This window comes from Dendrobates tinctorius, unplaced genomic scaffold (assembly GCF_039654945.1).
Source record: "Dendrobates tinctorius isolate UK_male_01 unplaced genomic scaffold, ASM3965494v1 ptg000011l, whole genome shotgun sequence".
Lineage (NCBI taxonomy): Eukaryota > Metazoa > Chordata > Amphibia > Anura > Dendrobatidae > Dendrobates > Dendrobates tinctorius.
In genome coordinates, this window is record NW_027361679.1 from 117,161,979 (window position 1) to 117,188,043 (window position 26,065).

Here is a 26,065-nt window from a genome sequence, read left to right on the forward strand (position 1 = left end):
GGTAGACCAAGGAAGACATCAAAGCGTCAAGACCGGAAACTTAAAGCAATATGTCTCCAAAACAGGAAATGCACAACAAAACAAATGAGGAATGAATGGGAGGAAATTGGAGTCAACGTCTGTGACCGAACTATAAGAAACCACCTAAAGGAAATGGGATTTACATACAGAAAAGCTAAATAAAAGCCATCATTAACACCTAAACAGAAAAAAACAAGGTTACAATGGGCTAAGGAAAAGCAATCGTGGACTGTGGATGACTGGATGAAAGTCATATTCAGTGATGAATCGCGAATCTGCATTGGGCAAGTTGATGATGCTGGAACTTTTGTTTGGTGCCGTTCCAATTAGATTTATATAGATGACTGCCTGAAGAGAACATGACAATTTCCACAGTCATTGATGATATGGGGCTGCATGTCAGGTAAAGGCACTGGGGAGATGGCTGTCATTACATCTTCAATAAATTGACAAGTTTATGTTGATATTTTGGACACTTTTCTTATCCCATCAATTGAAAGGATGTTTGGGGATGATGAAATCATTTTTCAAGATGATAATGCATCCTGCCATAGAGCAAAATCTGTGAAAACATTCCTCGAAAAAAGACACATAAGGTCAATGTCATGGCCTGCAAATAGTCCAGATCTCAATCCAATTGAAAATCTTTGGTGGAAGTTGAAGAAAATGGTCCATGACAAGGCTCCAACCTGCAAAGCTGATCTGGCAACAGCAATCTGAGAAAGTTGGAGCCAGATTGATGAGAGTACTGTTTGACACTCATTAAGTCCATGCCTCAGAGACTGCAAGCTGTTAGAAAAGCCAGAGGTGGTGCCACAAAATACTAGTGATGTGTTGGAGTGTTGTTTTGTGGGTTTGTTTTTCATGATTCCATAATTTTTTCCCTCAGAATTGAGTGATTCCATATTTTTTTCCCTATGCTTGGTTTAAAAAAGTTATCATTACTGACAACCACATTTTTTGTTCTTGATTTCTTTTAGTGTTTCTTAAAGCCAGAAAGTTGCCATTTGAATTGACTTCAGCTTTGTGCCATGTCTGTGATCTGCTTTTTTTCTACAAAATTAAACAACTGAATGAACATACTCCAAGGCCGGTGATTCCATAATTTTTGCCAGGGGTTGTACATTGTAGTGGACCACCTCTTTAACCCCTTTCTGACCTTGGACGCAACAGTACGTCCAAGGTCAGATCCCTGCTTTGGTGAGAGCTCCGCAATAGGCGCAGGTGGAATTGCAATCCACCCGCGCCTATTAACTAGTTAAACACCGCTATCAAATGCTGACAGCGGCATTTAACCAGAGCTTCCGGCCAGAAATACGCGCATCGCCGACCATCGTCACGTGACGGGGGGTCAGCGATGCGTTGCCATCACAACCAGAGGTCCGAGACCTCTATGGTTGTTGATGACGCATTGCTATGAACGCCACCTGGTGGTCGGTGCTCATAGCAATACTGTAATTCTGCTACATATAGGCGATCTGCTCATCGCCTATATGTAGCAGAGCGATCAAGTTGTGGATGCTTGCATGGAGGCTATTGAAGCATGCCAAAATTAAAAAAAATGTTTAAAAAATATGAAAAAAAAATAAATAAATATAAAAGTTTAAATCACCCCCCTTTCGCCCCATTCAAAATAAAACAACAACAAAAAAAAATCAAACACACGCATTAGGTATCGCTGCGTTTAGAATCGCCCGATCAATAAAAAAAAAAAAAAAAGGATTAACCCGATAGCTAAACGGTTTAGCGGGAAAAAAAAAAATCAAAACGCCAGAATTACAGTTTTTTAAAATACAATAACAGGCGATCAAAAGATCGTATCTGCACATAAATGGTATATTTAAAAAGTCAGCTTGGCGTGCACAAAAACAGGATTTTTGGGTTGCTTACCGTAAAATCTGTTTCTCGGAGACTTCATTGGGGGACACAGAGACCATGGGTGTATGCTGCTGCCACTAGGAGGCTGACACTATGCACAAAAAAAGGTTAGCTCCTCCTCCGCAGTGTACACCCCACCGACCGGCAGGGAATTCCTCAGTTAGTGAGAAAGCAGTAGTAGAAGAAACAGAATAGATTGAAAACAGAACAAACAACTCAACTGTAACCAATCAACCAAAGTAAGAACAGGAGTTGTAGAACATGGGAGGGTGCTGTGTCCCCCAATGAAGGCTCCGAGAAACAGATTTTACGGTAAGCAACCCAAAAATCCTGTTTTCTCGTTCGCCTTATTGGGGGACACAGAGACCATGGGACGTCCCAAAGCAGTCCCTGGGGAGGGAAACAAACTTCCACCAGGCCAGTGGACTCACCACTGCTGCCTGCAGAATCCTTCTACCTAGGCTGGCGTCCGCCGAAGCGTAGGTGTGGACCCTGTAGAATTTCACAAACATGTGAACCGAAGACCAGGTTGCAGCTTTGCAAAGCTGCAGCGCGGAGGCTCTGTGGCGTACCGCCCAGGAAGCACCCACTGCCCGGGTAGAGTGCGCTCTGATCCCTGGAGGGGCCACTCGATGCTTAACCCGGTAGGCCTCCAAACTTGCCGATCTGATCCAGCGAGCAATAGTAGCTTTGGAAGCCGGGTGACCTTTCCACGCCCCATCTGGAATGACGAAAAGAGAGTCTGTCTTTCGCAAGGAAGATGTCCTAGACAGATAGACTCTCATCGCCCTGACCAGATCCAGCTTGTTCAGGGACCGCTCCCGAGGATGAGTTGGACTCGGACAGAAGGACGGCAGAACAATATCCTCATTGAGATGAAAGGAGGACACCACCTTCGGAAGAAAAGAGGGCGGAGGCCGCAGAACTACCTTGCCCTGGTGAAGTACCAGGAAAGGAGAGCGGCAAGAAAGAGCCGCCAATTCCGACACGCGCCAGATGGAGGTGATGGCCACCAGAAAGGATACCTTCCAGGAGAGAAGGGAAAGGGAGACTTCTCTGAGAGGTTCAAAGGGAGAACCTTGCAGAACCTCAAGAACCAGATTAAGATCCCATGGATCCACGGGCGCTCGATACGGAGGAGCTGTGTGAGCCACGGCCTGAAGAAAGGTTTTGACCTGAGGTCTTCTGAAAGTCTTCTGAAATAAAATGGAGAGTGCCGAAACTTGACCCTTCAAGGAACTGAGAGCAAGCCCCGCATCCAGCCCTGCCTGAAGAAACGCCAGAACGGAAGGGAGCTAAAAGCACATAGGCGCGATGTTATTGGCCTCACACCAAGTGAAATAGGCCTTCCAAGTACGGTAGTAAATTTTGCTTCCTGGCTCGGATCATGGTATGAATTACTCGACCGGAGAATCCTGCACGTTTCAAAACCTCGGTCTCAACAGCCACGCCTATAAATTGAGTGGCCGAGAATTGGGGTGGCAAATCGGACCTTGAGACAGCAGATCTGCCCTGTCTGGAAGCTTCCAGGGGGCGTCCGCGAGAAGGCTGACAATGTCCGCGAACCAAGACCTTCTGGGCCAATTCGGGACAATGAGAATGACTGGAATTCCTTCTGCTTCGATCTTCTTCAACAGCTTGGGAAGAAGAGGCAGGGGAGGAAACAGGTAGGGGAGCTCGAACTGTGACCAAGGAATGTCCAGAGCGTCGGCGCCCACTGCGAGAGGATCTCGAGCTCTGGATACAAACTGTGGGACCTTCCTGTTGAGGCGAGAAGCTAGCAGATCTACGTCCGGGGTTCCCCAACGACTGCAGAGCTGAAGAAATACCTCCGGATGTAGGGACCACTCTCCTGCCGCGAGACCCTCGCGGCTGAGAAAGTCGGCGGCCCAGTTGTCTACGCCGGGAATGTGTACCGCGGAGATTGTAGATACCGAAATCTCTGCCCACTGAAGGATCTTGGACACTTCTGCCAGGGCTGAGGCACTCCGTGTCCCTCCTTGGCGGTTGACATATGCCACCGCTGTGGCGTTGTCTGTCTGAATCCGGACAGGCAGGCCCCTGAGGAGTCTCTCCCAGTGGACGAGAGCCAGATGGATCGCTCGTATCTCTAGAACGTTGATCGGCAGAGCAGATTCTTGAGTCGACCAACGACCCTGAACAGTGTGATTGCGGAACACTGCACCCCAGCAGAGGAGGCTGGCATCCGTTGTTACAATCTGCCAATGAACAGGAAGAAAAGACCGCCCCAAGAGGATGAGAGGTGACGTCAACCACCAGTTGAGTGACCGCTTGATCCGGCATGAAAGACGAACAGGGCGATCCAGGGACAGAGCCGACCTGTTCCACCTCGACAGAATGGCGTGTTGGAGAGGTCTGGCGTGAAATTGGGCAAAGGGAACTGCCTCTATCGCCGCCACCATTTTTCCCAGGACCCTCATAGCTGTTCGGAGGGACGGAAATTGTGTGGTCTGCAGCGATCGCACAGCCTGCTGCAGGGAGATCATCTTCTCTTGTGGGAGAAAGACCCTTGAGCGATGAGTGTCGCACAGTAGGCCCACAAACACAAGACGTTGAGTAGGGACCAGACAGGACTTTTTCCTGTTGATGATCCACCCGAAATCGGAAAGAGTGTCCAGGACGATCGTCAAACTTAGGCGTGCCTGTTGGAAAGAGGGAGCTTTGATCAGAATATCGTCGAGGTACGGAAAAAGAACGAGACCTCTGATCCTCAACAAGGCCATCAACGCAGCCACGATCTTCGTGAAGACTCTGGGAGCGGTGGCGAGACCGAAGGGTAGCGCAACGAACTGGTAATGTTCCTGGCGAACCGCAAAACGCAGGAACTTCTGATGTCCAGAGAATATTGGAACATGTAGATAGGCATCTTGGATGTCTATCGAACACATGAATTCCTGCTCCTCCATAGAAGCGATTACCGAACGAACTGACTCCATCCGGAAGTGGCGAAGACGAACTCTCTTGTTGAGAAGCTTGAGATCCAAGATGGGTCGGAACGCCCCGTCTTTTTTCGGCACGACAAACAGGTTTGAATAAAACCCTGTAAACTGCTCCGATTCGGGAACGGACACAATCACCCCGGAACTGAGGAGAGAGTCGATGGCCGTACAGAACCCCGGGATCAAAGCTGGCTCTTTTGGAGGACGGGATTCGAAGAAACGATCCCGTGGAAGAGAGACGAACTCTATCTTGTATCCTGACGATACAACCTCCCTGACCCAAGCGTCCTCTACCGAGGCCAGCCAGACGTCCTTGAAGAACAGGAGTCGACCTCCCAATTGGGAGGGACCCTCGGGAGTCCGAGGATAGTCATGTTGATGTGGGCCATCCCGATCCGGATCTGGATGGTCTGCCCCGCGAAGAGTGGGAGCGCCAGGAGGGAGTGGGTCTGAAGGAAACTTTCTTCCTATCTTGGCATGCCTGCGTTCTTTGTTGGTTGGAGGAGGTCTCCGCCGTATTGAAACGGCGGTAAGCCCGAAAGGGTCGAAACTGACGCCTCAGTGGGGGTCTGCGAGGTTTGGCCTGAGGCAGGAGAGAACTCATGCCTCCGGTGGCGTCCTTAATAATTTGGTCCAATTGGGATCCAAAGAGGCGCCCTCCCTGAAAAGGCAGATTAGTAAGAGACTTTTTAGAAGACAGGTCCGCCTGCCAGGCCTTGAGCCAAATTGTACGTCGGATTGCCACAACGTTACTTGACTCCTGGACTGCGCAGGATGCGGCATCCAAAGAAGCAGAAAGCAGATAATCCCCCGCATGGGAAATCTGATTGGCAAGATCGGCCAATCGATCTGGATGTGCTTTCTCTAGGATGCCGACGAAGATCCTCTGCCCAAGTGGCTATGGCTTTTGCTGCCCAAGATGAAGCAAAAATTGGGCATACCGCCGTCGAAGCCACTTCGAAGGCAGACTTCGCTAGGGATTCTATGATCCTATCATTAGAATCCCTAAGAGACGCCACACGCCTGAAAGCGGGAGAACCGTGTTATTAGAAAGCCTGGACACGGGCGGATCGACCAAGGGAGAAGCAGACCAGTTGTCCGTGAGCTCTTTAGCAAACGGGTACAGAACGCCGAGACGCTTCCCTCGCTGAAAGAGTCTAGTCGGATCCCCTCTTTCCCTGGTAAAAATCTTTCCAAACTCGGAATGTAAAGGGAATACCCTGGAGGGTGTTTCCTCCCGTCTGAACGAAACCTCCTGATCTGAGGATTTCGCAGGGGGGTCAGCAATGTCGAAGGTCTGATGGATCGCTGCAATGAGGTTCTGCACATTAACCCTCATGTTCGCATCCTGGTCCGGATCCAGCTCTAAGATCCTCTCAGATGATCTGTCCGAGAGCTCTTCACCTGACTCGGGAGAGGAGGCCCGGGAGGGAGGCTGCCGAGAAGGACTATGTGGTGACATGGGGCGAGGAGAGGAATCCGGCTGGAGATCCTGCCTGGGTCTTTTGCGACTAACGCTGGCCGACTCAGATGGAACCTCTTGAGGCCTGCTGGACCCTGTAGAGGTGTCCAGGGGCAACTTATCCAGGACGGCTACTAGGGTCTGAGACACCCTGGTGAGGTCTGCCACTGACTGTGATAGAGACGAGGCCCAGCCAGGCATGGGGAGTTCAATCTCGCCTGGGGCCCTAGATGGCTCCTGGACGGCGTCAGGCTGAATAGGGTTGCTACAATTCAGGCAGAGGGAAGTGGACTGACCTGAGGGAAGTTTGCGATTGCAAGAAGAGCACGCAAAGTACTTAACTAAGATGCAAGAGGAGGCAGGAGGACGAGAGCGGTCAGACTTAGAATTAGACATACTGACGGACAGTCACTGAGGCAGTGCCGGAAGGTTGGGGGACAGGAGGCAGAGGAGGGCGTCAGTCTGCTGTCGCAGAGCTACTCACGGTCGGGTGTCCTGTCGCAGCTTCCAGCAAATGAAGGTGCACGGCTCGTCTGGGCTTGCAGGGGGCACGGCAGATAGGACAGCGTCCGGCTGACAGGCTGTGAAAATGGCGGCAGCCTGAGAACAGAGCAGGAAGCGCGCGCTTCCCTGCAGAGACTGAGGAAGAAGATGGGTGGGGCTAACCGCCGATGCTAAAAATGGCGCCGTCCTATCCAGACTGGGGTGGGTGGAGACAGCGCCGCCTCAGGGAGACTTAGAGTGAGGGGAAAAGGCGGTGGGCAGGCTTAAAGCGGGCGGGAGGAAAGCCCGCCCGAGAAAGAAGGCGGGGGGTGTGGCCGCGACGCAGGACAAGGCCCAAGATGAAGCCGGGGCATGGATTAGATGAGGCGGCCGCCTGTCAGCGCGGAGGCCCCGCAGCACTGCCGCAGTGACCGCTCCTGAGGCTCGCTGGGGCCGGAAGGGAGAAACCCCCCCCCTAGAAATGCACTGGGGGCAAGTTGTGGCAGAACAGGCCGGTAAACCGGGGCCTGAATTAAATGCGGCGGCCGCCGGGAAGCGCGGGGCGGCGCGGAGGCGTCGCAGCACTGCCACAGTGGCCACTGGAGCTGCCGAGGAGAATGGGACCCGGGCCTCGTACTTACCCTGCCTGATCCGTCTCTATGAATAAAGGTACCTTCATCCAGCGTTCACGAAGAGTATCCGCGCCTCATCCGACCGACAGGCTCTGGTAGGCGAGTGGGTGGGAGACGGGGGACGAGGACCATCTGGATCGCCTGACACACATCCGTGTTCGGATCTCCTGGTCCTGCTGTAGAGACCTATGAGGATACGGGGTGGCAGTACACGCCGTACTCATAGTCTCTTTGTGGGAGTACAGTTGTGACTGATCACACTGTATCCCTCCGGGACCCTGAAAAGGAACGACGCACAACGAGGTAGATATGGGTCTAATGAAAGACCCGTGTCCACCTCCTACTAACACTAAGCTAAAACTGAGGAATTCCCTGCCGGTCGGTGGGGTGTACACTGCGGAGGAGGAGCTAACCTTTTTTTGTGCATAGTGTCAGCCTCTTAGTGGTAGCAGCATACACCCATGGTCTCTGTGTCCCCCAATAAGGCGAACGAGAAATAAGCCCTCACCCAACCCCAGATCATGAAAAAAGGAGACGATAGGGGTATCGGAAAATGGCGCAATTTTTTTTTTTTTTTAGCAAACTTTGGAATTTTTTTTCACTACTTAGAAAAAAAAAAAGAACCTAGACATGTTTGGGGTCTATGAACTCGTAATGACCTGGAGAATCATAATGGCAGGAGGTCTTAGCATTTAGTGAACCTAGCAAAAAGGCAAGCAAAAAACAAGTGTGCAATTTTTTTTTTGCAATTTCACCACGCTTGGAATTTCTTTTCCCGTTTTCGAGTACAAGACATGCTAAAACCAATGATGTTGTTCAAAAGTACAACTCATCCCGCAAAAACTAAGCCCTCACGTGGCCATATTGATGGAAAAATAAAAAGGTTATGGCTCTGTGAAGAAGTGGAGCGAAAAACTAAAACGCAAAACCGAAAAAAGCAGGGGTCATTAAGGGGTTAAAAAAACAGCGCATGTGATGTATATCACAGATGCATACACATCAACTAAACACAATAAAGTGTAGCATGAGTGTACTTCAAAATTAAACATTTTGTGGACTTTTATGTAATTATGTGGCAAGACAGGTTCATAAGAAGGAATGCAGAAATGATCCAAACGTTTGCTTCAGTTTTCCAAGACCTGCTAATGGTGCTTTACAGAACATTTAATAACATGTGACAGGCAATGTACTGCATCTGGACTATAGGCAAGGATTTACCCCGAAGCAACCATCATAAAGGTGGGCAGGAAACTGGTGATTAATGGTGTTCTAACCTGCAAGTGCTCAAGTCGTCTATACACATCTTCCCTCATACTTTTCTCGACATCAAACTCGGACAAGGTCTTGTCGGCCTCGGTACTTGCTGTTCGGACATCTTTATCGGAAGACACGTGCTGCAGGAAATCCAGCATGTTCCTTTCCACTGCGAATAGATGAAAAAACTCACATGCTGAAGGTTATGGGGGGACAGCAACAATTGTAACCATCACAGAGAATGGGAGCCATAACCTATAGGACACACATTAATCCTTTTAGTAAGGATGCAGTGCGGGAAATTTCCCACTGTTACAACAGCGTTCAGTGAACATTTAGCAGTCTATACAAATGCTGAGCTCAGGGTTTTCTTACTAACTCTTTCAGGAGCGGTGAGATATAAAACCCAGAGACAGGAACATTACACAACATTGGCTGTTCCTACAGTAATATTACCTAGTCAGCATGCTCTATGATATTTATTAGATAAGCAGAATGGAGTCACCTTAAAAGGATGAATGCTAAAATAAAATAGTTACGCAAAAAAAAACACAAATATGCCAATAACAATTAACAACTGTAAAGCAATGTCACATCGGCTCACTGTGCATAAGCTGCTCCTTCTTTAGCCGCTTAAGGCTTCAAAAGCTGAAAAGGCGAAATAACCCGACCATGTGTCAGGTAGCCGCAACTATGTTATATATAGATTAAAAAAAAAGCTGGACACTGAGCACGGTCAAAGGAGGAAAACACCCCCAGCAATTTCCTGACGTTTCCATAAGAATCTTATGCTTCAAAGACTGGCACGCAAGACAAAAATGCTGAGTGAGCATACCCTTAGACACATGAAATGAAGACGTTTGGTTTTGTCTCGGAGGGATCTATGAAAGCTGAACAGCTTATTAGGTGAGAACAGGCGTAATCTAATGCCTCTTCACAGCAGTAGGAGTTCAATATCAGGTTATAAGAAACTACATAGCAAACACCAGGTTCCAATAATAATAGCCCATGACTAGGGATGGGCTAACGCAAACAGTAAAGTTTGAGTCTGGAACGGACACCTAGTGTCCGTGCACAGACCCCCAGTGTCCGTGCACAGACCCCCGAACAAGGACTTCTCACAGACTGTTCGGGTTCAGCAGTCTGAACCAATCTTGCTAAAAGGCTGCAGCGCAGTCAATCAAGCTTTTCCGGTGTGGGTACTTCTGGCTCCATCACAGCCATGTCACGTTTTGTAGTATAAGACGTATGTAATATGTAGGAAAGGAAAAAAAAAAAAAAAAGACATGGGGTCCCTTTTTTTTTTTTTAACAAGCGCAGGTAAAACAGACAGCTGTGGGCTGTAGCCCTCAGCTGTCGGGTTTATCTTGGCTGGTATCAAAAACAGAGGCACCCGGCCATGCAGTTTTTTTTAAATTATTTAATAATTTAAATAATTAAAAAATATGGTGTGGTGTTCCTCCCTATTGTTGACAACCAGTTAAGTAAAGCAGACAGCTGGAGGACTTTCCAATGCAACAGGGCAAGCGGGAAGAGCCGAGGCTAAGGGCCAGAATTGGCGCATCTAACGGATGCGCCAATTCTGTGGAGGCTGATATTAGTCTGGGTGTGGGGCCAAGATCCATGGCCCCTTCCCAGCCTATTAACATAATCCCGCACCTGTCTGCTTAGCCTTTGCTGATATAATAGAAATAGGGGGGACCCCACATCATTTTTAATAACCAGTAAAGGGTTGATGATATATTTAAAGTGCTGTGGAATTAATAGAGTTATTTAAGTAAAATAAATAATGCTACTTTAAAAAAAAGACAAGCTACAGCTTCAATCTGCAGCCGGGGCAGAAACTTAATTAAAACTGAACAACCCCTTGAGGCCATGTTCACACATTCAGTATTTTATATCCATATTTGTTACCAAAACCAGGAGAGGGTGATAAATACAGAACTGGTGACTAGAGATGAGCAAATATGTTAGGAATCAGTTGCCAAATCTGAATTTGCCATAGTCGTGGCAAATTTATGTTTGACAATCGATTCCAAACATTCGGTCCTTTCTACACCCATTGACTCCAATGACAGAGGCTGGACAGACATCTGACTGGGATGATTTAGCGAATCCTGCTTTGAGCAGGGGGTTGGACCAGATGGCCCAGGAGGTCCCTTCCAACTCTACGATTCTATGATTCTATGACATTCGGCTTTGTTCGGCGAATATTGCAAAATATTTGTCGCCAGTTGTAATCGGAACCGAATTTTGAAAGATGTGTTGTGTTTCTATTATACTTTTCCTCTGATTGTTCCATTCCTGATTTTAGCTTACAAATACTTACCACATTTTACGGGCTATAAGACGCACCCCAAATTTTGGGGTGGAAAAATAGGAAAAAAGATGGATTTTTGGTTCTTACCGTAAAATCTCTTTCTTGGAGCCTTCATTGGGGGACACAGAATACCATGGGGTGTATGCTGCTGCTGCTAGGAGGCTGACACTATGCAAAAACAGAAAATTAGCTCCTCCCCGGCAGTATACACCCACCGACAGGCACCAAGCACCTCAGTTGGTGAAAAAGCAGTAGGAGAAGCAACGAGAAAAACTCGAAACATATGTACCAACCCAACAAGGGACTCTAAGACCCAACACGGTACAACTTAAACAGGGAGGGTGCTGTGTCCCCCAATGAAGGCTCCAAGAAAGAGATTTTACGGTAAGAACCAAAAATCCATCTTTCTTTATCGCCTTATTGGGGGACACAGAATACCATGGGACGTCCCAAAGCAGTCCCAAGGGTGGGAACAGCAAAAAGGAACGAAAGTAACCGAAAGGCTCAGGTCGGCCGGTGCGCCACCGCCGCCTGCAGAACCTTCCTACCAACCACAGCATCAGATGAAGCCTGGGTATGAACCCTGTAGAACCTCGTGAAGGTGTGCAAAGATGACCAGGTTGCAGCCTTGCAAATTTGCATGGCCGAGGCCTGGTGACGAGCAGCCCACAAAGCCGCCACAGCCCGGGTGGAATGAGCTCTTACTCCCGGAGGGGGCCGCTTTTCCTGAAGACGATACGCTTCCAGAATGGTAGAACGAATCCAGCGAGCGATCGTGGATTTGGAAGCCGGAAGGCCCTTCTGGCGACCTTCAGAGATGATCAGCAAGGAATCGGACAGACGAAAGGAAGAGGTCCTGACAAGATAGACACGCAGGGCTCTAACTACGTCCAGTTTGTAGAGAGACTTCTCAAGAGGATGAGACGGAGCCGGACAAAAAGAAGGAAGGACGATATCCTCATTGATATGGAAAGCGGAAACCACCTTTGGAAGAAAAGGAACGGGCCTGAGGACGGCTTTGTCCTGATGGAGAATGAGGTAAGGGGAACGACATGACAAGGCCGCCAATTCAGAAACCCTTCTGATGGATGAAATGGCGATCAAAAAGGTGACCTTCCAAGAGAGAAGGGACAAAGGGATGTCCTGGAGAGCCTCGAACGGCGCCTTCTGGAGAGCGCCAAGAACGAGGTTGAGATCCCACGGATCTATTGGCGAATGATGAGGAGGAGCCACGTGGGAAACCCCTTGTAGAAAAGTTTTGACCTGTGGTAGAGAAGCTAGCTCTCTTTGGAAGAGGATAGAGAGAGAGGAAACTTGGCCCTTGAGCGTACTGAGGGACAGACCCGCGTCCAACCCAGACTGAAGAAACCCAAGGATAGATGGGATAGAAAAGGACATTGGGAAGACTCCTTTATCATCACACCAACGGAAAAAAGCCTTCCAGTATGTGACGAACAGCCCACCGCCGTTCGTCTACTTACGGGCGACACTAACGGGGGTCCCGCTGCCACCAAAACGCGACGGACAGCGGACCCTGTGTCACCACTATGTCACGATCCCACCACTGACACCGGTGTATCAGCGGACGGAGGGACGTGACACAATGCCGGCACACGGCTATCACAGGCGCAGTGGGGCTTATCTTAGTTATCCCACCACTGGCACCAGGTGACAAAAATATCCAGCAAGCTAATCTCGCTCTACAATTTGCCGCAGGGGGAGTTTAATTTGGATGCCCCACCACTGCTATCAATCTTCCAAGTACTGCGGGGATTTATGTATATCCCACTTTCTCAGTTCCACTTTGGAACTCGCAGCTCTCCGGCGCCCCCCTTACCCTCAGGTCAGTCAGGGAACTGCACCTAGGATAATTAGTCGCCGGACGGGCTGCCTGTTGTGAACCGGCAATTAGGCTTCTGCAGTAAGGGAATTATCAATGCTGTGGCTGAAGCCCCTTACTCAGCAATATAAGACCCTTCTAGACTGCCAGCAAGCCGTAATAGCCGTACACAACGCGCTGCCACCAGTCACGGTTACTTAATTCACAGTGTTAAATTAAGAGGGTCCGTGGCAAACCCCTTGAATTAGTAGCGATTATCTATCAAAGGCGTATAGTTCGATTCTTAGAGCATGGAGACAGATCTAAATAATTTCATTTATTTTCCGAAAGAGGACAGTGATTACAGATAAAAGTTGCTATAAAATTGAGACATAAAATATGTACAGTACAGGTATAAAATAAAAGTGGAGAAAACAAAGAGATTACACTCACAGTTCCATATTGTTCCTTAGGCAGACCATGCGGCTATGGTGGGTGGAGGCGGAGCTGCACTTCTCCGCTCATCTGGATCTTTCTAGCACGACGACTTGAGCTGTTCTGACCTGGTTTGCCCAGGAAATGCCTTATAGACTTTCCTATGTGACATCACGGAGAGGTGCATTCTGGGTTGATCCCACCTCTCTTATCCAAGTTATGTTTTGGCTACAAAACCTAGATTAGCTATAACTTTATGGGAGAAGCTGGTATGGACTCATCAGTGGTATCATGTTTCCCAGCGTAATGAGCCCATCAAGAAAACATCAAACATCTATGCGATATGACCGTCCATTTGGGCGCAAATCCTATCTCATGTTCTGGACAGGGTAGAACTTCGAAAGATACGCGGTCTCGAAGCTGGGACCGCTCAGGTTACAAAAATATGATTTTCATATCTCTGCTTGGTACGGTTTTCGCAGGGCAGGCTCTTATAGTTTTATTCAAACCTCTTTGTTTCAAACAAAGAACCATCCCGCACTTTTTTCTCTCAGCTGTGGAGAGGAAACAAATGGTTGTAACAGCAGGGGGTCTCCTATTACTAGTGCGAACACAGGCTGTAGAGGAGGGGGGGTGGCACTGCTCTGTGTGTGTGTGAAGGGAGGAGGGGTGAAGCTGCAGAGCTAGCAGCCTGGATTGTCATATGTGCCGGATCTTTCTGGAAAGTTACAACAGAAAACATCATATTTTGTAGACAAAACCCCATACCTCACAGACATTGTACATCACACCTCCCCCCTTAAGAGGACGCTAAGGAGGCATTACCTCTCGGTAATCGGCCATGCGCACCTCAGCGGGTTCGCCCCGGCGGGACAACCCATCGGCATTGCCGTTTTCACTGCCCTTCCTGTGTTTTACAGTAAAATCGTACTGTTGAAGGGCAAGGCTCCAGCGGAGCAATCTTCCATTGGTTCCGGACACTGTGTGCAACCAGCTCAGAGGGTTGTGGTCGGTTACCACCGTGAAGGCGCGCCCATACAGGTAGGGCTGCAAACGCTGCAGTGCCCACACCATGGCCAGACACTCCTTCTCGATGGTCGAGTATGCCACTTCCCTCGGCAAAAGTTTCCGGCTCAGGTACAACACGGGGTGCTCTTGGTCCCCCGAGTCGACCTGGCTAAGCACAGCACCGAGGCCAAACTCGCTGGCGTCGGTCTGTACCAGAAACGGGCGACTGCTGTCGACTGCTCTCAACACTGGAGAGTTGCACAGGGCTGCTTTCAAAGCTTGGAAAGCCGCCTCACAGTCATCTGTCCAGTTGACTGTTTGGGGTAGCCTCTGCTTGGTGAGGTCAGTCAAGGGTTTGGCAAGGGCGCTATAGTCCTGTACGAACCGCCTATAGTACCCTGCAGTGCCCAAGAAGGACTTCACCTGTTTCTTGGTCCTGGGGGTGGGCCAGGACACGATTGCGTCCACTTTTTCTGGCTCCGGACTCATGGAACCCCCGCCTACCCGGTGCCCCAGGTAGTGGACCTTGCGCATGCCTATCTGGCACTTCCCCGGCTTGATGGTCAGGCCTGCCTGGTGAAGACGCTTGAGCACCTCCTGGAGGTGCTGAAGGTGTTCCTCCCAGGTGGAACTGAAGACGGCAATATCGTCTAAGTATGCCACGGCGTACTCCTCCAGTCCCCGAAGCAGGTGGTTGACCATCCGCTGGAAAGTGGCAGGGGCATTCTTCATGCCGAAGGGCATGACCGTGGACTCGTACAGTCCAAAGGGGGTGATAAAGGCGGATTTCTCCTGCGCCTCAGGGCTCAGGGGAATCTGCCAGTATCCCCGACTCAAATCCATGATGGATATGTAGTTGGCGTTTGTCAACCGCTCGAGCAGATCCTCGATGCGCGGCATCGGGTGGGCATCAGAGGTTGTGATGGCGTTGAGCCCCCTGTAGTCCACGCAGAACCGGGTGGTTCGATCCTTTTTAGGCACGAGGACTACAGGTGAAGCCCACGCACCTTTTGACCGTCGAATCACTCCCAGCCTTAACATCTCATCGACCTCTCGGCGCATGACTTGTTGCACCGTTTCAGAGATCCGATAAGGTGTTCGCCGTAATGGGGCGTGATTCCCGGTGTCCACCTCATGAACCGCTAACTCCGTCCTCCCAGGACGGTTGGTGAACACGGGCCGGAAGAGTTCCAGGGTGGCCATCAACTGCAACCGCTGGGACACGGTGAGCGAACCACTTATCTCCATATCCTCAATGGACCCATTGGCCTTGGCCTGGGCCAGCATGTCCAGGAGGGAATCTTCCTCCCCATCCTCTGGCAGATTGCAGACCGGTAGGATGCAAGCTTCACGTTCGTAGTGCGCCTTCAGCATGTTGACGTGAAAGGCCTTGCGCCTACCCCGAGCATGGTCAAGCGTGACCACGTAGGTGACCGGGTTGAGCTGTTGGTGGACGACGTACGGGCCTTCCCAGGCTGCCTGAAGCTTATCCGTTGGTACAGGGACCAGCGCCCACACCTTTTGACCCACCTGGTAGGTCCGCTCCCGGGCGTTCTGGTCGTACCAGCGCTTCTGGTCAGCCTGAGCCTGCGTCATGTTGTCATGCACCAACTGCGTCAAGGTCTGCATCTTGTCACGGAAGCGCATGACATAATCCACGATGGACACTTCTGTGGGGTTTGGCTCATCTTCCCAGGATTCTCTTATCAACCCAAGGGGTCCCCGGACTCGCCTGCCATACAGGAGCTCGAAGGGGGAGAACCCGGTCGAAGCCTGCGGAACTTCTCTGTAAGCGAACAGCAGGTGTGGGAGGTACCGCTCCCAGTCGCGCCCTTGGGTCTCAACCAGTATGCGGAGCATCTGTTTGAGGGTACCGTTGAAACGTTCACACAAACCGTTAGTCTGTGGGTGATACGGACTCGATACCAGCTGCGTCACCTGCATTTTCTCACAGAGAGCCTCCATTAGGCGAGACATGAATTGGGGCCCTTGATCGGTAAGCATCTCCCTGGGAAATCCTACTCTCGAAAAGATGGTCACCAGTGCGTCAGCCACCTTATCTGCCCTGGTTGAAGACAGAGCTACTGCCTCTGGGTACCGGGTAGCGTAGTCTACCACGGTGAGAATGTATCGCTTTCCGGAGCTGCTGGGGACGGACAGCGGTCCTACAATGTCCACCGCGATTCTCTGGAAAGGCTCCTCTATCACCGGCAAAGGAATAAGGGGAGCCTTAAGAGCAGGCCCCGCCTTACCCACTTTTTGACAGGTGGCACAGGAGCGGCAGTAGTGTGTTACATCTGTCCCCATCTTGGGCCAATAGAAGTGTTGAGACAGCCGTGCCTTTGTTTTGCTGATCCCCAAGTGTCCAGCGAGTGGAATCTCATGGGCAATCCGCAACAACTCAGTTCTGAACTGATAGGGGACGACCAGCTGTCTTTCCCTCAACCACTCCTTTTTAGGATCTCCGGGTACCGTCTCCCGGTACAACCTTCCTCGTTCCCAGAACACCCTCTCCTTATCAGACTTGGAGGTGGGCGTCTCGGCGAGACCTCTCAATTTCTCCAGGCTGGCATCTGAGTACAGAGCAGCCTGGAACTCCATGCTGGAGGCTGCCAGAAGGGACGTCAGGGTCCCCTCTTTACTGGGACCCTCTGGAACCGGCTCTGGGTTCACCTCTGGTTCAGTCTCTCCTGTAGCAGCAGAGGGTCCAGAAGACAGTGCGTTACCTGCGATCTGGGCACTCTGACTGCGTGTGACAGCTGCTATGTATGCTGTCTCCCTGGGGATTTCTGCAGACCCACCAGCTGGTGCTGCCCTGGGCTCTACCTCCCCATCCACCCCCAACACTTTAGGAGCAGTGCTACTTATGGGCCAGTTACCTTCCTCGGTGGCACTGGTCAGCTGCATGGCATTACCTTCCTCATGGTCCCCATGCACCTCCCCATTCTCTTGAGCACCGTTGCTTGCTCCTGCCAGGGGTTCCTCAGCCGTCTCACTCCGCAGAGTGACGGGGCTGAGCACCTCGGTACCTGTGGACACATCTACCGTTTCAAAGAAAGGGTTAACGGGTTCAGTCGGCACAGATACATCAACATCATCATTCCTAGGAAAAGAATGGTTATCAGTTTGCTTTGGTACAATCACATCAGCATCATACCTTGGGAAAGAATGGTTGTTAGTTGCATCATTACTCATCAAGGCAGTAGCAGGTAACACATTCAGTTTCCCATCATCAACATCATCAGGGTTAACGTTACCCTTATTATCAGTTTGGGGAAGGGTGTCAGGGACATAGTATGCAACCATCCTCCCCAAGTCAGTCCCCAATAAAACATCAGTGGGCAAATTTTCAGACACTCCCACCTCCCTCAACCCGCTCCCAGCACCCCAATCGAGATAAACTCGTGCCACTGGCAAGGGACAACGGGTGCCTCCAATCCCGGTGACAGTCAGGGTTTTCCCCTCAACAAACTCTTCAGGGGCCGCCAGTCCAGGACGGATGAGGGTTCGTTCAGCCCCGGTGTCCTTGAGGCCTGTAGCAAGACGGGCCCCCACCTGAACAGGTTGAACGTTGTCGTCAGCCCTCCCAACCACACCTCCCACCAAAAGAACAGAGGCATTGGGCCCGGGGGCCTTGGCTGGGGGGTTCTTCGGCCTATTCGGACAGGTGTAAGAGAAGTGACCAGGCCGCTTGCAGTGGTGACACAGGCGACTGTCAGTAGCCGGCCTGTTGTTGGCAACAGGGACTGGGCCTCCGGAGGGACGGCTAGCTGGGGCATTGGGGTTGGTTGCTGGCTTACCCCCTTTCCAGCTGGTGGCGACTGGCCTCCGCGTCTCGGGCTTCCGGTTGGCCTCGTGGTTGTCGGCGATCTGCGCCGCTTTGTCCGCGTTCGTTGGTTCGCGGTCCAGGATGAACTGTCGGACCTCAGCTGGGCAGAGATGCAGGAACTGGTCTTTGATCATCAGGTCCCGTAGCTGCTCAAAGGTTTCAACGGACAGTCCATGGATCCACTGGTCAAAGTGGGTCCTGAGTCCTTGCACCACATCACTGTAGCTATCGTGTGGGCCACGTTGGAGGTGTCGGAACTTCTTTCGGTATACCTCAGGTGTCAGCCGGTATTTGGCGATCAGCGCCTGCTTTATGGCGTCATAGTCGTCATCGGCTTCTGGCGGAAGAGAAGCAAATGCCTCCAGGGCTTTGCCTTTTAGCCCTGGGGTCAAGTACCTTGCCCATTGGTCTCTAGGCAGCTGGTACTGTCTGCAGGCTTTCTCAAAGGCTCGCAGGAACGTGTCCAAGTCCCCATCCTTTTCCATCACGGGAAAATGCTCTGGCCGGGGTTTAGGAGTCTGGACGCTGCTGGGCTCACGGCTTCGGGCTGTGGGGGCATTCCACCCCCGCTGGAGCATCTCCAGCTCATGGGCCCTCTGAGCTTCTGCATGGCGCTCAGCTCTCTCAGCCTGGGCTTGACGCTCGACCCTCTCAGCCTCAGCTTGGCGCTCACGTTCGGCTTGGGCCTCCTGCCGATATTGCTGGATCAGCCTCACCCGCCCATCCCTGTCTTCGGCGGGGAGTTCGTCCAAGGCCATTTGCAGATAGGGGTCCACCCCGTTCTGGTTGAATGTGGGGCCAGCGCTCAGGAGTGGAGCCTCTGCTGCAGCCCCATGGCAACTTGGGCCAACTTCTGCGCTCGCTGGATTCTGGTCGTTGTCCAGCTGCACTAGAGCCGCGATCATTTGAGCTCTGTTTTTGTTCGTGGCGTCAAGGCCTTGGTACGTGCATAACGCAGCAAGAACTTCCTTTGTCTGCCGGGTGTACCAAGGTTCTCCTTTTGCCGCCATGGTTGCCAAATAAAAGATAGAAAAAGAAAAACGAAGAAACGGGAGGGAATACTTGCAAGTACACACTAATGTCTCAGGACTAGTAACCACTGAGTCTGTTCTCCAAAACCTATGATGCAGGATTCCCGCAGGAACCGTGCAGGTTTTTAGTGAGAGGAATGATTGCTCAAACCAAATCACTAATGCTCTAGGATTATCCCACCGCTCTGCCACCAATATGTGACGAACAGCCCACCGCCGTTCGTCTACTTACGGGCGACACTAACGGGGGTCCCGCTGCCACCAAAACGCGACGGACAGCGGACCCTGTGTCACCACTATGTCACGATCCCACCACTGACACCGGTGTATCAGCGGACGGAGGGACGTGACACAATGCCGGCACACGGCTATCACAGGCGCAGTGGGGCTTATCTTAGTTATCCCACCACTGGCACCAGGTGACAAAAATATCCAGCAAGCTAATCTCGCTCTACAATTTGCCGCAGGGGGAGTTTAATTTGGATGCCCCACCACTGCTATCAATCTTCCAAGTACTGCGGGGATTTATGTATATCCCACTTTCTCAGTTCCACTTTGGAACTCGCAGCTCTCCGGCGCCCCCCTTACCCTCAGGTCAGTCAGGGAACTGCACCTAGGATAATTAGTCGCCGGACGGGCTGCCTGTTGTGAACCGGCAATTAGGCTTCTGCAGTAAGGGAATTATCAATGCTGTGGCTGAAGCCCCTTACTCAGCAATATAAGACCCTTCTAGACTGCCAGCAAGCCGTAATAGCCGTACACAACGCGCTGCCACCAGTCACGGTTACTTAATTCACAGTGTTAAATTAAGAGGGTCCGTGGCAAACCCCTTGAATTAGTAGCGATTATCTATCAAAGGCGTATAGTTCGATTCTTAGAGCATGGAGACAGATCTAAATAATTTCATTTATTTTCCGAAAGAGGACAGTGATTACAGATAAAAGTTGCTATAAAATTGAGACATAAAATATGTACAGTACAGGTATAAAATAAAAGTGGAGAAAACAAAGAGATTACACTCACAGTTCCATATTGTTCCTTAGGCAGACCATGCGGCTATGGTGGGTGGAGGCGGAGCTGCACTTCTCCGCTCATCTGGATCTTTCTAGCACGACGACTTGAGCTGTTCTGACCTGGTTTGCCCAGGAAATGCCTTATAGACTTTCCTATGTGACATCACGGAGAGGTGCATTCTGGGTTGATCCCACCTCTCTTATCCAAGTTATGTTTTGGCTACAAAACCTAGATTAGCTATAACTTTATGGGAGAAGCTGGTATGGACTCATCAGTGGTATCATGTTTCCCAGCGTAATGAGCCCATCAAGAAAACATCAAACATCTATGCGATATGACCGTCCATTTGGGCGCAAATCCTATCTCATGTTCTGGACAGGGTAGAACTTCGAAAGATACGCGGTCTCGAAGCTGGGACCGCTCAGGTTACAAAAATATGATTTTCATATCTCTGCTTGGTACGGTTTTCGCAGGGCAGGCTCTTATAGTTTTATTCAAACCTCTTTGTTTCAAACAAAGAACCATCCCGCACTTTTTTCTCTCAGCTGTGGAGAGGAAACAAATGGTTGTAACAGCAGGGGGTCTCCTATTACTAGTGCGAACACAGGCTGTAGAGGAGGGGGGGTGGCACTGCTCTGTGTGTGTGTGAAGGGAGGAGGGGTGAAGCTGCAGAGCTAGCAGCCTGGATTGTCATATGTGCCGGATCTTTCTGGAAAGTTACAACAGAAAACATCATATTTTGTAGACAAAACCCCATACCTCACAGACATTGTACATCACACAGTACCTATAGTAAATGCGGGAAGAGGCTGGTTTCCTGGCTCTGATCATAGTTTGAATAACCTGACTGGACAGACCTGATTCCTTCAGAATTGCGGTCTCAACGGCCATGCCGTCAAACTCAGAGACTGAGAATTCTCGTGGTAAAGGGGGCCTTGCGAGAGAAGGTCTGGACGGTCCGGAAGCCTCCAGGGAACGTCCACGAGCATGTTGACCAGCTCCGCGTACCAAGGCCGTCTTGGCCAATCTGGAGCGACTAGAATCACTGGTACGCCTTCCGATTTTATCTTTTTGACCACCCGAGGGATCAATGCCAGAGGCGGGAACAGATACGGAAGTTGAAACTGGGACCACGGAGTCACCAGTGCGTCGCATGCGACGGCTAGAGGGTCCCTGGACCTGGCTACGAACTGCGGCACCTTGTGGTTCATCCGAGATGCCATGAGATCGACATCCGGGGTGCCCCAACGGTCGCATATCTGAGAGAAAACCGCGGGGTGCAGGGACCATTCGCCGGACGCTAGGCCCTGGCGACTCAGAAAGTCGGCTGCCCAATTTTCCACCCCTGGAATATGGACGGCGGAGATTGTCGGAACGTAACGTTCTGCCCAGCGTAATATCTTGGCCACTTCTGACATTACTTGTTTGCTGCGGGTGCCCCCCTGATGGTTTATGTACGCCACGGCCGTGGCTTTGTCCGACTGAATACGGACCGGCTTGCCGGAGAGGAGGGGCTGCCAATGAAGAAGGGCCAGGAAAATTGCCCTGATCTCCAAAAGATTGATTGGGAGGAGAGACTCCTGTGGCTTCCAGCGGCCTTGGGCCGCTTTCTGATGGAACACGGCTCCCCATCCTAGGAGGCTCGCATCGGTGGTGATGATTTGCCACTGAGGCGGAAGAAAGGACCTCCCTTGGAGAACTGACGCTGGCCGTAGCCACCAAGTGAGAGACTGCCTCACTCTGAGAGGAAGCCGAATAGGACGGTCCAAGGACATCGTGGTCTTGTCCCAGGCTGAAAGCAGAGACAGCTGGAGGGGGCGAAGGTGAAACTGCGCAAAGGGCACTGCTTCCATGGAGGCCACCATCTTCCCCAGGACCTTCATGCAGAACCGAATGGGAATGGGAGCAGGCCTCTTGAGAGTTCTGATGCCCTTGGACAGAGTTGTAAATTTTTCCTTTGGAAGAAAAACACGGGCTAGCTCCGTGTCGAATTCCATACCCAGAAAGGTCAGACGCTGGGTGGGGATCAGAATGGACTTCTCCTTGTTGACAAGCCAACCTAGGCGGCTGAGAGTGTCCAGGGTTATCTGAAGGCTCCGGAGACAGTCCTGGCGAGACGAACCCTTGATCAAAAGATCGTCCAGATAAGGGATGATGAGGATCCCTCTGGAGCGAAGGATGGCCATGACGGTCGCCATCACCTTCGTGAAAACCCGGGGCGCTGAAGCCAGGCCGAAAGGAAGAGCTGTGAACTGAAAATGGTCTCCCTGAAACGCAAATCGAAGATACTTCTGATGTTGCACACATATTGGAATGTGCAGATAGGCATCCCGAATGTCCACCGAGCAGAGAAATTCCCCGGGCTCCATGGAAGCAATCACCGACCGGAGAGACTCCATCCTGAAATGAAGAATCTTCACGTGGCGATTGAGCAATTTGAGGTCCAGAATAGGACGAAGAGAGCCGTCTTTCTTCGGGACTACAAAGAGATTGGAGTAGAACCCGGAAAACCGTTCGTCTGAGGGAACGGGAACAATGACTCCGGCGGAAAGGAGGGAGGAAATGGCCTGCAGAAAACCCGGAACCTGGGCCCGCTGTCGCGGAGGCCGAGACCGGAAAAACCGTCTGTGCGGGAGTGAAGCAAATTCGATTTTGTAACCGGATGCGACGAGTTCTCTGACCCAAGCGTCGTCTACAACGGACAGCCAAGCATCCGCGAAAAAGGAAAGTCTGCCTCCCACCCTGGAAGAAATTCCAGGTGGGGGTGACCCGTCACTTAGACGAAAATCTGCCGGAATTGGCTCCTGCAGATCTGGAATATTGTCCTCTAGATCTCCAGCGAGGAGCGGGTTTGTAGGAAGGTTTCCTCTGATCCCGCTCCCTGGTGGCAGGCGGCCGATCCTGTTGAGTGGCTCTCTCCGTGGCAGGGAAGGGACGAAAGGGCCTGAATGGTCGAAACCCCCTTCTGTTGAAGGGACGTTTTGGTCGAGACTGGGGAAGCGAAGTACTTTTTCCTCCATTGGCATCGGAAATTATCTGATCCAGCTTTGCTCCAAAGAGCCTAGAGCCATGGAACGGCAGATTGGTAAGCGACTTTTTCGAAGTAGTGTCCGCATTCCATGACTTTAGCCAAAGGACTCGGCGTACAGCTACTATGTTGCTGTTAGCCCTTGCTACGCAGCCGGCCGCGTCCAAGGAGGCGGCCAAAAGGTATTTTCCCGCCTGGTTAATCTGATCTGCAAGATCTGCCAACTCGTCTTGAGGAGCTGACGCTAAGATGCCTCTGCGAAGAATTTTTGCCCAAGCGGAAATGACCTTCGCCACCCAGGCGGATGCAAAAATAGGGCAGAGAGAGGCGCCAGATGCCTCAAAGATTGAATCTCTGGCTAAGTCTATCTGCCTGTCAGTAGGATCTTTGAGCGATGCCCCGTCGGGCAGCGAGAGCACCGTTTTAGAGGCTATCCGGGATACTGGAGGATCTACCTCGGGAGCCTTGGACCACTTTGAGAGCAGTTCTGCGTCAAAGGGGTACAGAACGTCCAAGTACTTGCGGCCTGAGAAACGTTGCTCAGGGCGCTCCCAGTGTTTGGATAAGGTAGTATTGAAATCGTTGTGATTGGGAAATGTTCGAGACGGAGGTCTGGCTCGTCTAAGGAGAACCGAGCTTTCCTGAGCTGGAGCCTCATCCTGTTTAAGCTTTAGTGTTTGGAAGATAGCTGCAAGAAGACTATCGACCATGTCCCGCGTTTTAGAAACGCTGTTCCCCTCTGAGCTAGCTTCCGAATGAGAATCATCGCCTGACTGAAGGCTGTCCTCCGAGGAAGGAGAAGGAGGCCTGGGAGCGGAAGGGCCCTGCGAGCTCGAAGACGAAGTGGACAGAGCCCGCTTCCGAGAAGTCCTTCCCTGTCTGTCTCTCTGAAGGTCGCGGTCAGGAGCGGACGACTCACCCCGAGAGGTGGTCGGGGCAGAGGTGGCTGAGGATAGCTGAGGTAATCGTTCTAAGACCTGGACCAGCGACTGTGATACTTTTGTCAAGTCAGAAACAGACTGTGACATTGTAACAGCCCACTCCGGGGGGAGAGAGGAGGGAAGAGCGCCCTCCGCCCGGGATTCTGTGCGTTCCTGAGATGCTGACATATTTGAAGGACTGCAGGGGGGGCAGAATGGGGACGACTGACCCGATGCCCACTTCTTTTTACAGCGCGCACAGGCGTAATAGGTAGCGGTGGGCCTGAAGCAGAGATCCCCTGAAGGGTTGGGCATAAGTGAACTGGACTGAATGGCCGCAGAAATTAGGGAATAACTGCCGAGGAGAGCTAATCCCTGTCCCAGAGCCGAGCCTACCGAGATTCTGTGAGCAGCAGAAGAAACGCCGAAGTGTCCCCCAAGCAGCGCAGGAAGGAGTGAAAAACCAGGAAATCATTGTGCTGGAAGATGGGGGGGCGGAGCTTAGCGGCTGCGCCGTGATTGGCTACCAACGACGGAGGGGGCATGACAGAGAGGGGAGGCTGGCATTCCAAAGAGAAAGAAGCCCTGTGATGGGCTAGAAAAGGCGCGCTGAAAGAGCGCGCTCAGGAACGGAGGAGGGAGCAGAGAAATTCCCCTGGCTGAGGGGAAAGTGAAAGTGCCGGCGCCCGTGCCGGCGCTGCAACCCCTTGCCTACCCCGACATACCGCGCTCAGGAAGCAATATGAAGCGGTCCCCTGCTTGCGACGCTGCTGCGGTGAGTGAAGGGATCCGCCGCGTCTCCCTGACTAGAAGAGGGGAAGGGATAGTGTCCGCATTCCATTGTGTGAGCGCGCGGCAGGCAGAAAGGGCGGGAGATTCAAAAACAGTGGACCTGTAATCCCAAGGTCCAACTTGTCCCATGCACTGGAGCTTATGCGGGGGCCGGAGGGAACGTACAGGCACTTACCTGACGTCCCTGAAGAGGATGACCACAGGGGCCCACGGGGAAACGGCAGGCCGCTGGGAGGGGAAGGAGTCCTCTGTACCCGCATCCTGCAGAAGACGGCTTGAACCACCTGCGATCGCCGTCTTCCTCTCAGCCCTGTCCCGAGAGAGGGGTGAGGAGGGGGATTCGGCAAGGACCAGCCACCTGTCCACAACCCTTATCACCGGAAGGTGATAGGGAAAAGTCCTGCCTGCGGTACTGAGAGTTGCGATGTGGATGGCACCACACTGCTCGCTCAGCCGCATGATATAGGAAATCAGGGTGATAAGTATACCCTGTTTCCCAACGGAAAAACCTAAAAGATAAAAGAAGAAAGGATTAAAAAGTTCAAACTAAACCCTGAAAGGAAAAATTGGATTAATAACTGCGGATCTGGGGAGATCCCGGTCCGCCTCCTACAGACACTAAGCACAAACTGGGGTGCTTGGTGCCTGTCGGTGGGTGTATACTGCCGGGGAGGAGCTAATTTTCTGTTTTTGCATAGTGTCAGCCTCCTAGCAGCAGCAGCATACACCCCATGGTATTCTGTGTCCCCCAATAAGGCGATAAAGAAAAAAAATTGACAGCGCATGAGCAATCTGCAAATGCGCCACCTCAGACAACCATTTTCCTGAAACCCAAGGCCAGGAAATCAATAAGAAGGGTGAGAACTCAGCTCCTGCCTCAAGGCTGACATTTTATTGAAGGCAAGGGTTCCACAGCCTCGCATCACTGGGACAACCCCTCTTGCCAGCACAAGGCCCACGGCATCACTCCACTCCTGCCACCACAGACTTCCTGAAGCAGGGACCCTGCCTCTTGTGCACACGCTCCAACGCAACTGTCCCCCATTCTGTAAGTTATATTCGGAATATAAGACACACCCATTTTTTCCTCCTAAGTTTGGGGGAAAAAGGGAAGTCTTATAATCTGAAAAATATGATATGTGAAATACTGACGGTGTGAACGTGGCCTCACTGTCATTA

At 51.4% G+C, this 26,065-nt stretch overlaps 1 protein-coding gene across 3 annotated transcripts in view; it reads right to left on the reverse strand.

Annotated features, from left to right (window-relative positions):
- Nucleotides 1-26,065, reverse strand: part of THOP1 (thimet oligopeptidase 1) — a 94,457-nt gene that overhangs the window by 57,636 nt on the left and 10,756 nt on the right. For all 3 annotated transcript variants that reach the window (XM_073546748.1, XM_073546742.1, XM_073546756.1), the window contains exon 3: nt 8,711-8,859. In XM_073546748.1, coding sequence (XP_073402849.1) covers nt 8,711-8,859 — 149 coding nt within the window. The remainder of the gene's footprint in view (nt 1-8,710; nt 8,860-26,065) is intronic.